The sequence below is a fragment of the Sinocyclocheilus grahami genome, unplaced genomic scaffold, assembly GCF_001515645.1.
Source record: "Sinocyclocheilus grahami isolate Dianchi unplaced genomic scaffold, SAMN03320097.WGS_v1.1 scaffold547.1, whole genome shotgun sequence".
NCBI classification, from domain to species: Eukaryota; Metazoa; Chordata; class Actinopteri; order Cypriniformes; family Cyprinidae; genus Sinocyclocheilus; species Sinocyclocheilus grahami.
The window spans coordinates 845,046-857,840 of record NW_015505726.1 but is presented as its reverse complement, the minus strand read 5'-3'; the positions used below and the strand labels follow the sequence as shown (position 1 = coordinate 857,840).

The window sequence follows — 12,795 nt, the reverse complement described above, 5'->3', positions numbered from 1 at the left end:
AAAAATGCATTGGGTTTATACATTGATGAAGCAAAAATAATAATGAATGATATTTTATTTAAAGGCAAATCAATAACAATGGTATTAAGGTGAAACATCCAGCTGTCGTTCTTTCATCAAAGGCTGACAACAACAATAGCAAATTATTTCTCATTAACCATGCAGGCATTTAATGGTTTTTAGTAAGAATAAAACAATACATCACTCACTGCCTCTTTGTCTATCACAAAACTGTAATGGTTTATCTCTCATGATTCCTGTTCATGAATTACAAATATTTCTAAGGTAGGCTTATTTCTGAAAATGAATTACTGTATATGCAGATATCTTAAAATCTTGAAAAAAAAAGCATTTGAACATTATCATTGTTATTGACCAGGGGAAAAGGATATTGTTATTGAACACATATCAACAGCAAGGCATGTTGTTACATTATGGGGTAAGTTGTCACAGTGGAACATGCCATTAAAATAACCTATCCGACTGTTACCAAGTCCTCTTTCTCTGCTGTCTCAAGTGTGAATACCATCTCAAAAGCCGTTTATGAGCAGTGAGCACTATTCATTTTAAGCTAAACAGAACTTTTCAAATCTTTTCAAATCTGGCGGTACACACTACAGTCTCCGAACTCACTGTGTCCTTGGACACCAATGTTTTAATGATTCAGAAATGATGAATCACTGTCTGGCCAACTGAGATTTCGGTATGGAGACAAAAGTTAGGATCGTGATTCTTCAGTAGCACTACACCACACAGTGAGTATATATTAGTACCAATTTTTTTTTTTTGCTTTAACCATCTGGTTTTGTTTGTACCTGGTGACGTGTGCCATCAGACTTAACAACCGGATTATATGCTTTTAAGCTAAATTTAAACTGTATAACAACTATGAAACAATTCATAACACAGCATAAATGTTCAAAAGCAAAAAAAAACACATCAGTCTGGGCAAAAACTATTTCAAATAATAAATGGTATAGACAGCTAACAATGACAGCTTACCACAACTTGACATGTATGGATAATACCTTTCTGTGAAAATCCACCAAAGAATGCAGTGTGCTTTATTGTGTTCACTTGATTACAAAAATATAATTTTGGTGGGGGGGTTGATCTGGGTAAAACCAATATATAAAACCTTTAATAGAGAAAATACATACTTTTGTAATTGGACTAGCCTGGTCTACCCAATATGTAAGTGCAGCATAACTACACAATAACGTATTGACACTCTACTGCCACACACAAACCCCTCATAGAGAGGGCTGGGTTTATGTGTAACCAGCTCTATGGTTGGTTTCAATTATTTACATATGCTGTTCTGATTGGGTAAAACGCTTGTCAATCAATACGGTGCCGCGCTTACGTAAAGAAATGGGCGGGTAAAGGCAGCGGAGGACAGAAAAAACAAAAACAATCCACCCCGGCGTCCATCTTGAATACAGTAAGCCGACGGTGACTGACAGCAACAGAGAGGGAAATCGCGATAAATTGAGTTCCGACCGCTCTAAAAAGTCAATCGACCGCGAACACCGGGACAATACATATTGAAGGATTACATGTAGTGACATTATCTGTCAATTCCGTCTCATTTCTGGCGTCATGCTCTCGACGGGGCTGATGAAGTTATTTCGGAGGCTGTAACGTTATGTGCTAAGCTTTATTCAGCCGTCGACATGTCTTAGTTTAAAACGACTGTTTGTTTTAACTACCTACCTTAGCAGTTCTGGAGAAGCTTTGTGAGGTCGGGAATTGCAGGTTTGAGTCATTAACACCAGAAGGGAATGTGGATATAGCGCGTTTGGCCATATTTAAGTCCTCCACTGTCAACTTGAGCTCGCGCGTGCGCTGAATCGTGCGCGTGACCCCATTTATTTCACTTTATCTATGATCTGTTGTACTACATATATTATATGTAAGCATTAAGCAAAGTGAGCGTGATGCGGAAACATCGTTTAGGGATGTTAATTCCATTTTTATCCCCGTAAATGTGCATGCATGATTTAGTGTACTACCATAGACTTTCCAGGTGCTTTGGAGGCATTTATCTGCTTGACATTTTAGTTCCTTTGCATTAACAACAATATTTTTAGCTATATATTTTATGGCGGGTTCTATGCATAGGTTGTCCAGTTGTGCTGATCACTGGGTTTGGGAGCTGGCCCATTTACTGAACGAGTTTATTAAACGAGCTCGTTTATTCTGAGCGCGCGGCAGGGCAACATTACAGTATTCGTACGCATTGGAATTTCCTCGTTATTGATGTGAGTTTTAAAGCAAACTGCATGGACAGTCATAGATCACTTTATTTCTAAAAGCTCGTCTGCTTTGAATGAACTATCACCAGTGTACACTTTAATGCCGTTTCTAAATCGCCGAATTTGAGGACTATAAGCTGGCATTGGATTTTTGCACTGCCATATATCCCTGACTCGGTGACATGGATGTGTTTCACTGACTGCTGATCAGTGGTTCGAGGAGAAACTTGAATGCAAAGACTTTTGGATTTTGTAGGGCAAGACAGAAGATTGAAAAATGGGACCTGCAACAAAGCTGGCTTTTGGAGTGTTCCTCATTTCCTGCTCCTCAGGTGGGTGTTAATAAGTTTTGACCCCTTTAAATGCAATAAGCATGTACAGAGTGTACATTTGTATCATGACATGTCTCTTTGTGTGTGTGTGTGTGTGTGTGTATATATGTATGTGCCACCGGAGGCTGTTTCTCGTGTTACTCCGCATTGAGATCGAATTCACTGGTTTCTCGTAAAATAGCTACATAATACCATCTGAATATAATCCGAGCATGCACCATACAGGAGCAGCGTTTGCTGGCAGGATTTTGCATCTTATTTCCTCAGTAACTGGTCTGACGAGTCCCCAACATGAAGACCTGTTCGGTGGAGTTGAGAAAACACTAGTAATGCATTGAACTACTGTTAGTGCCAATAATATTGACCAATAACATTTAGCTGGCTGCTGCTGCTCATGCATGCATGCATGTTTTATATGTTGCATGTAAACCCCCTCTACTGGTAGCTTTTATTTATTTTTTTATTATGATTATTCATGGATGAGGACTGTTACATGTTTCTATATGAGTGATTTAAAAAGGGGGGGGGGGTCATTTGATGAGGCCGGCAAGGCCAAAGGACATATTTGCATGTGAGAAGATATGGGTGAGTGCTGGAGTTACATGAGCATGCACCTTAATTATTATATTTATTCAGGGATATTTAAGGAGCTGCAAGGCAAACGTTGGATGTCTCTTAACAGACTTTGTGATCAAGGTTTGAGTTTTGCTTTTATTGAAAAATGCATAAGAGGCACAGTGTGCCTGTACTCAGTGTTCCCACTACACCCCTTATCTTGAATCGCACTTGCCCACACATCCCTGCGCTCTTTTGGCTACAGAGACAATTAATCAATACAATGTTATATTTGAGCACATCGCTTCGGTATTTATATCAGTCTAAAGGCAGAAGTATTCAGGAGCATCTGGGTAACACAAGAAACCATATCTTTTGGGTCACATTGCACATGCTCTCTCAGAGAGGAATTGGTGTAAACTAATGGGATGAGCATAAACCATTGTAGACCTCTGCATGAAGTGATATGAAGACACTTTCATCTAATTTTTTTTTTTAGAGCCACAATTAAGATTGTAGTCACTGAGTTGTATTGTGTTGCTGGGTTACACAACTGAATGTCCATTAGAGATACTTCAGGATGTCAGTGGATGTTTTGTCTGTATTTGGACCTTGTTTGCTAATGTTCATATACCGGATATAAATGAACAGTTTGATTTTGTGTGCTACATCTAAGCTATCACAGAAGCTTTGCCTATGCATGAGTTTATGACTGCTGAGAGAATCAAGTCCGAGCGCTTGCCCAGTCAAATGTAAATTATGCCTTAAACGTCATGACTCTTAAAATAAATCACAACTGGCGACATCTGACCAAAGCACACAGAAAAATAGGAAGCATAAAGAGGAATTTGATTTGTGTATTTATTTAATGGAAATTCTTTAGCTTTTTCAGTGCTGAATAACAGAAACCGATGTAGATATATAGTCCTATTTATTTTAGTTGGTGCTGTATTATTTTGTTATTATTCTCCAATGGATTTTTTATGTCCCTTTGACAAGATAACATGAATGGTATCATTTTCTTATGTTTTTCCCCCCTCTAATTTCTAGTCTAATCCTTTTAGGAGCAATTAGATTGAACTCTCTGCTTTTTTTTTTATTAAAGCATTAGAGTGAAAAGCTTACACTTGTGTCTTATATTGATGCATTACAAATCTACACTGTAGTTTTGGCATGAGACAAGTTATATTTTAGCAGTTATAGCAATTTGTAAACAGATACAAGATACATCTATTATTATTATTGTTATTATTATGATTAATAACTGTTAACTTTCTTTATTTAAACTTTAACATAACTTTGTGAGTGTTACACAGTACCTCAGATGTAAAGGATGATATACTAGAAGTTGGAAGTAATCTGCTTTATTTGACCTTAGATTGTTGACCGCAAACATCTTAGTTGAACTTACGAACTTTGTTCAGTGGCTTCGCTTGCTCTGTCTGTTTTTGATGTAAATATTTACCAGCTAGTAAAAGTACATGCCATGGTCAGCTGTTTTTCATGAGAGCTTTGGTGGAACTGAGTGTCTTGCAAGATTAGCATTTAAAGCAAGCAAAAATCAGTTTGTGTTTCTCACAGAACACATTATCATTTGGCAGTTTGCATTAAAATGACACGTTTATGTACAGTGTTTTGTGTGCTTGTGTTAGTGTTTTAGACTACATCATGACTGGAGTGCAGAATGGAAGTAATGGTGGTTCCTCTTCCAGTGTCTTATTCACTGTAATCTGTCAGCACAGCTGTTGTGGGTACATTTATTTCCCTTGTATAACACCCAGACAGCTTAGCTGGGTCATTGTACAGCAACACAACTTCTGAAACAAATCCCCAAAACAAAGGACTTTTTGTGTCGTGGATAATATATATTTTCTCTAAAAATCTTCTTTTGTACAGCCGCAACAGGGTTGCTGATGGGCAAATCGATAAATGTGCATTTGGATTATATAGTAGCTTATCGCATCCGTTTTTATGAAGTGATGGTGATATCTATATTCAGTTTAAATATCTGAATGTTGGTAAGAAAAAGAAAAACAATAATAATAAAATAAACTTTCACATCTCAGTCTGCATAGGTGATGGACATTGATTATGCTCATCTTTGATATTTCTTTTGAAGGCATCTTGAGTAAAACAGCTCCATATTTAATGAAGCACATCCAAAAGACCTGAACTGGAAGCTACATGACCTGTTTTACAGAATAGGGAAGTTTGTTGCTCACAGCCCCGATTTTGGAATAATTTCTGGAATAATGTACCAGCCATGACTCTTTAAGCTTGACGTCGACTTGGGCTGTCAAAATAGCTGAAAAACTAAATTATAATTTGTTTACTTAAATATGATCAAAATTCGAATTATATTCTAATTTAAAATGCATAATTTCAGTTAGGGTGAAGAAAAGCTTTTGGCTTCTCTCCTGAGGCCACAAGAGGGCGCATCGAGCAAAATATCACTAATGCACGTTTATTCAAAGTGCATAATGTTTAAAATAATGCTTATAAACCAATTTATAATTAAGTTGCTTAAACAACAATAAATAAAAACAGCATAATGTATGTATGCATAGTTTAATACAAAGGACTGAAATCACACAGAGTACATTTTTCATTTAAAAACACGAGTTGCAGTGGAATGGGGAAAAAACCCACCATAAAGTCTCGAGGTATGTTTTTTCAAAGTTGAACTTGCATTAATTTTACATGGCTTTCTAAACATGCGGCGGCTTTGTGCGAGATGCGAGTGCAACGGTAATAAACGTCCCTCTCTAGAAAATGTGCAAAATATGCATTCTGTGTGAATGGCTTGGTTTCAGTTTTGACGTAAACAAGATCTCCACATTGATGTTCTCTTTTCCCGCAATATTTGTAATTAACAATGCAGTAGCGCCACATCTAGTGGCTTCAACTGGATAGGTTAACAAAAACATTAAAATGCAATGACACTTATATCGTCATCGCATCTCGTGTGCCACTGATAAGGCTGCCTCCTTAACACACACCTAACATTCAAATGCAACGTTTGAATGTGGATTTCTATTTTAAATTCGACGAATATTCGAAATTCAAATTTTTTTTTGACAGCCCTAACGTCGACTAGTCGCTGGTCCTATAGAAGGCGCAACAGGATAAGAAATCATTGAAGTCTACATTTATGCTCCAGCTGCCTCCTTAACACACACCTAACATTCAAATGCAACGTTTGAATGTGGATTTCTATTTTAAATTCGACGAATATTCGAAATTCAATTTTTTTTTTGACAGCCCTAACGTCGACTAGTCGCTGGTCCTATAGAAGGCGCAACAGGATAAGAAATCATTGAAGTCCACATTTACGCTCCGTTTCCAAACAGTTAAAGTGACAAATAAATGCATACTCTGAAAGCGCTCCACAAGACATGCGTGATTATACCATCTGGATGCTTGAAATTGAACGGGAGAATGCAAGTTTTAAACCACTTCTTGTACAGTTAAGTTAACCGCCGTTCTAAAATAAAAATCTAAATAGAAAAATAGAAACTGAAAAGTTCTAGCATATATTTCTTAGTAACTAAATCCCACAGCTTCACTATTAGTATAGAGACACTGCCAGGTTGAATTAATTCACACAAGCAATCGCTCTCTCACTAATGCATTCATATAAATATAATCTTTACTGTGCTGCTTTATCTGATTTAGAACGAACAGAAATCTGTGAGAAACATAACAACCCAAAGACAAAAGAACTGATAAAAATGAGCTGTTACAGCGCTGTGTCATATGCCATAGCTGTGCACAAGGTGCTCGAGTCTCAGCTCCAGGTTCAGGCTTATTTGTTCATTAATGACATCTAGTCGACGTCGACTCGACTTTCATCACATAAATGTAGACTTTTAAAAATCTGAAGTCGTTCAACCCCTACTATATGGATTCATTTGGATCAACAAAATAAGTTCATAGCCTGAAGTGTATTACACTTTTAGGTTGAATAGTTAGCTGAAGGTCAGTTCACTATTTATTCAATTGCTGCAGCTGATTAGATCTGTGTATTGTGTGTGCTGTAGTGCTTTTATTGTTTATGATCTGTTATCTGTATGTCTGGAAACCCTGAGGGATATTGCGCAGAACTGATGATCAGGAACAGATTGTAGCACTTACTATATTTTTACAATACATTTTATTTTAAATGAGCATATTTTCATGTTGACTTGTATGTGAAGTGTACCAGGGATTTTCCATATTTTCTTAAGACGGTGGTACTTGCCAGTTGGTGTGATTTTATGTATTTAAATATATAGTCTGATGAACTGTGTGTTTTAGAGTGAAGCATGGCACTGTTTTATTAACATGAGCATAGGGATGTAATGGTATGAAAATTTCTTATCATGATTATAGTGACCAAAATTATCACGGTTATCAGTATTATCACGGTATTGCTAAAATGTGCTGGAGATGTTCAAAAAGTACCAACACATAAATCACTTCACCAAGTTTTATATTTAAAAATCAACAAACAACAAATAAAATGACATTTTGTCTGCATAATCACTAAAACAGCATGTTCAAATATCTAATGTAAATGTTCAAATAAAGCATTGAAAAAGTTTCATAAAAAGGTAAACCTCACATTTCAGCCTTTAAATAAAGAAAAGAGTTAAGTCAAAATGATAATCGATTAATGAATGATTTTGGATTTTAAATGACAACAGTTTAATAGCATGTTCAAATATCTAATGTAAATGTTCAAATAAAGCTTTGAAAAAGTTTCATAAAAAGGTAAACCTCACATTTCAGCCTTTAAATAAAGAAAAGAGTTAAGTCAAAATGATAATCGATTAATGAATGATTATATGTATTTTATCTGCTCCATAAATAATTCTAGATAGTTTATCTGAATTGTTTAAATGTGTAGAATCCACATAAGCTTGTTTTTCATCAAACGGTCAAAATTTACAGCAGGGCATGCTAATTCGGTCCGTTTTTTGCCAGAGAGAAACTGCACACAGGCTGAATGTTAATATAAGTATCTGTAAATCCATTCGCTGACAGCAGGTGGCACTTATGGAAAAGCTGTTTCCCGTAAACTCCGTGGACAAAGCAGTATTGCAATTAAAAACACTTCCTTTAGGTATTACATGGAGCGAAGATGAAAACAAAATGCCATCGAATCGTTTCTGAAGACAGTCAGAACCTTCAGAGGTACATTCATATAATTAATTCATTAATATATTAATTTGTATAATTCCCTTAGCACTCTTTTAAAACCTCCCTGCTTTTCCGCCCTGTTTTCACTCAAAACGAAACTACTCTGCGTGCTGTGCGCACGTGAGACTGTTCCTTAAAACTGTGCTTTATGCTGGACAGTATTTATTTATCATGAGGTGTTCAAATCGCGGTAATCTAATACGGTTTTAATGATAATTAAAATATGAAACGGTAATACTAACCGTCTGGAATTTTATCATGATTTATCGTCAAACCAGTAATCGTTACATCCCTACATGAGCAGCTCATTAATCCAGAGTTTTCAGTGTCTCTGAGAGGCTTGGTATCACGGTAAATGCGGCTCCACATGAATTCTGCAAGTGCTGTGAGTTTGGCTCACTTCTAGCATGCATGAGAAGAGGCAGCATGTGCCAACCACCTTCCCAATGTTGTAATGAAAATTGTTGTCAACAAAAGAGAAGCTTTAGTTTAAAATAAAATGTCTATGGTTTGATGTTAGAAAAGAAAGAAAGGCATCCAAAAATTTCACATTTTCATTATAATAATTTTTATCAGGTTTTCCTTTTTGTTCTTACATTATCAAGGGTCTAATTAATGTGGGCATGTCGTAAATCATTCATTCTTGTTGCGTTAGGAAGACAGCATATATAAGTAGTGTCAGAACTTCTGCCTTACTGTACTTGACCTTAGTCTTGCTTGGTTTAGTTGGTTTATCTCAGTAAAGTATCTTTACCCAGATGTAATCAGTGTTCTCGGCTCCGCCATGTTTCTTTAATGCCAATCGGATGGATGTTTTCGGTCCAGTATCAAATGTCGGTATGAACCCATGTGCTCAGTTTGTCACACTGTTATAAAACAATACTCAAGTAAAGTAAACGTTAAGTAAAGTCACATCGCTAATATTTAAACAGCAGGTTAGATGGACTACTAATGAAGAATGGGCTTTTCATACACAGGAGGAGAGGCTCAAAAATGGATAGTCCTTCAATTGAAGTTATTCCGTATTGATCTCTGTGATCCTGATGATACAAACACATTATAATTTGATTCTTCCCATTTTATTTTATTTTTTGCCTAAAGCGCTAATGTGTGATTGATAGCTTGACCTTGAGTTGCTTCGCAGTGTATTTTGATCCTCGCCAACTGGACTTCCATGACATAGGCAGGTTGCAGCCACTGTTGCCCAAGATGCAGATGCCTCTGTGAATAATTTACAACCACGGTTGACCACTGCTGATGGAAGGGCTATTTGAAATCAAATGTGCTGCCTTTGTCCTCTAATGGTCTACTTTGACCTGTGCCATAGTTTTCCTGTTTCTTTGTGACAGACGTTTGTGTGGTTAAATCATGATCGAGGAAATATATCTGTAACTCACTGTAACTGTAGATGTGTTTAAGGCTTTTAGCTCTAAGAGCTGCTTGGCCTAAATATTCTGTATATGAATGATTTTTCAAAGAATGGCAGATTAAAACTGTCATCCCTGGATGCGTTGTCAATCCCTGAACAAGATTTCCAAGTGTCTTCCAAAATATTGTTTCACTACGCATCTGTACATGAATTTCAATGTGTTTGCAAACAACTTGGAGTGTGACACAAAGTCAAGTTGCCTTCTGACTGCTAGACACAGGAACAAAGGCTGATCCAGCTTGTTTTCTTGAATGTGATCGTTCATTTCATACATCATAGATCTGTGATCTTGTGTTGTCAGGAGCACACCAGAGCTTTCAGACAGTCCTGTGGTGGTGTTTGGTTGAGGGGGGCGGAGGGAAATCAAAGCAGAATAAAGGGATTTGCAGCAAAAAGTGTGTTAAACATGATGGACAGCTGATTGACTTGACTTATAAATTGTATACATTGGCGAGCCAGTGGTGTGTCCAGATTTATTTGCACAAAATGTAATTCATACAGACAGAGTAGACTTATAGCTTAGTATAAAAATATTAATATTTGAAAGTTTGACTGTCAAATCAAAGTCCATGTGGAAGCCATAGGCTTTATGTTAAACATCACATGACCAAACTGGAAAACTGGTCTTCACTTATCCGGTTTTCAGAGAAGCTGGTAACCCCAGATGAACCGACTGTGAAAGCTATATGAAGTTTTAGCTAACCTAATTAATGCTTTTTATTGTGTCTGGATATTAGTGAAAAGTAGAAAAATAAAATATAATGTACCAGAAGTTGGATAATCCTAACAATGATTTCTGTTGTGTAGTTCCTGAAGGCATCTTTAGTGAAACAGTGCCTTATTCAACTTAGCACATGCAGAGGACCTAAATAGTGAGTAGTTTACAGAATACAGAGGTTTGTTTTGTGCAAATTGTGATGTTATGTGACAAGAAAACCATAAAACAGGAAATTATATCACACAGAGGATCTCTATAGACCTTCATTACTAAGTTTTTTAATGTAAAATAATTTGACCTTTGTTTTGTTTAACTACCATTCATGATATTCATGATTCATTTTTTTTTGTAAATGATTAAATGTGTAAGAAAATATGTAAGAATTCTTAAAATATTTGCTTCATTCTAACAATATCCGTGTTTGAATGTTTCTTGGAAAGAACTGTCTTGAATGCCAGGAAATGTGTTTGTAATGGTAAAGTGCAAGGTCTCACACTGCTTGAGAGGGCTTTTGTCTGAGCTTCTCAGTAGGAGCATAGCCTAAGATGCTCAATTATGCAGTGAAAAGTTATTTAAAAGATGTTTTGTTGAAGTTATTTGAGAGTTTATAACTGAGGTTCAGCATTTATATGCAACATTGCATATGTATTGATATATTGTATTCATATTATTATATTTAAAGTTTAGTCCTTTGAACTGTTGAAAACTGGCTTACAATGTGCATTGGACACAGACTCTAATACTCTGTTTCGAGTGGCAGTGCAAATCCGTTTTTGAATATCAGATTTCCAACTTCACATTAGTAGATGATTGATTTCCAGAGATTGCAAAGCAAAATATCAAAGACTATGAAATCTCTAGAGCTCTATATCAATAAAGCCATCCTGATTTACAAAAATGTCCATGTAGTTTCTTTTTATTCTGACCATTCATGAATTGGCGCATTGACGTTTCTACTTTATTAATGCCAGTTTTGAGGGTGGCCTGAAACAGAGAGCCTCATGCCACCCTCCTCCATTGCTTGGGTCTTGTTTGCTCTTGCCGTGAAACTGCATCTTAAGTAATTGGATCGCTATCTGATTGCAATTCAGTTGTCCCAAACCACATAAAGGCACTTGGGTGTGTTTACATGGACAATTGTATGTGCTTTAAACCAATAGAATGGATAACTAGCTGATTACTCAATACACTTTTTAATGCCAAATGTAATGAGGCACATTGGTGGCCAGTGTACTGTGTGAGTTCATCTAGTCACTATTTGTCTTATGATGCATACAGGTATGGTAGTTAAGCACTGATGTCTGCATTGTTACTGAAGCAGGGCTCCAGACTAACTATTTTTACTAGGAGCACTGTAGCCCCTGACTGAAAAATTTTAGGAGCACAAGCAGAAAATGTAGGGTCACACCTTAAATCAGCCTGCAATGCAATCGTTCGCATATTTTCCCCATTTTAACTATTACTGACAAATGATTTGATAATAAATATAATTAACTCATAGAAGTTACAATGTGCAGTATTATTTTAATTTCAGAGGGATATGAAAAAAATATATGATATGAAAAAATTTACTATTGTTTTGCATTAATAAGTGCAGTTACTAATAATATTACATGTTCATTTCTTGTTTATTTCATGTTTATACCCATTTGACAGTAAAGCACTAAGCTTGAGTTGGGAAGCTTACAATATTTATTTTATAAATATAAAATTTAGGCAGTCGTGGCCTAATGGTTAGAGAGTCGTACTTGTAACCCGAAGGTCGTGGTTTCGAGTCTCAGGTCCGGCAGGAATTGTCAGTGGGGGGAGGGAATAACCAGCGCTCTCTCCACCTTCAATACCTCGACTGAGGTGAGACCCTTGAGAAAGGCATCGAACCCCCCACTGCTCCTCGGGCGCCGCAGCATTGGCTGCCCACTGCTCCGGGTGTATGTTCACTACTGTGTGTGTGCACTTCTTGGATGGGTTAAATGCTGAGCACAAATTCAGAGTATGGGTCGCCACACTTCACTTCACTTTATTAACAACAGTAACGTGCAAAATCTAATTTTTATGTAGAAAAGGTATGTATCGTACTCTTTTATTTATTTATTTTTATATATATATATATATATATATATATTATATATATGAAGAGTTCATTTGCAAAATCCAATAAACGCCACTTTAAAAAAAAGAGCTGGTTGCAGTGCATTATTCTCCACATGTAGCGCGATCTGAACCCTAAACACGTTTTGTCCACTTTCAAGGCATCGCGAGTTCACGTTTTACTGCAGAAGCCGACAAGCGCCCTTGTTGTTTTTGAACAGAAGCCGATAAGTC

At 36.6% G+C, this 12,795-nt stretch overlaps 1 protein-coding gene across 1 annotated transcript in view; it reads left to right on the top strand.

Moving 5' to 3' along the window:
- Nucleotides 1–1,427: 1,427 nt before the first annotated feature.
- Nucleotides 1,428–12,795, top strand: part of acvr2aa (activin A receptor type 2Aa) — a 54,378-nt gene continuing 43,010 nt past the window's right edge. The window contains exon 1 of the mRNA XM_016238747.1: nt 1,428–2,590. Within this exon, the coding sequence (XP_016094233.1) occupies nt 2,536–2,590 (55 nt within the window). The 5' untranslated portion in view covers nt 1,428–2,535. The remainder of the gene's footprint in view (nt 2,591–12,795) is intronic.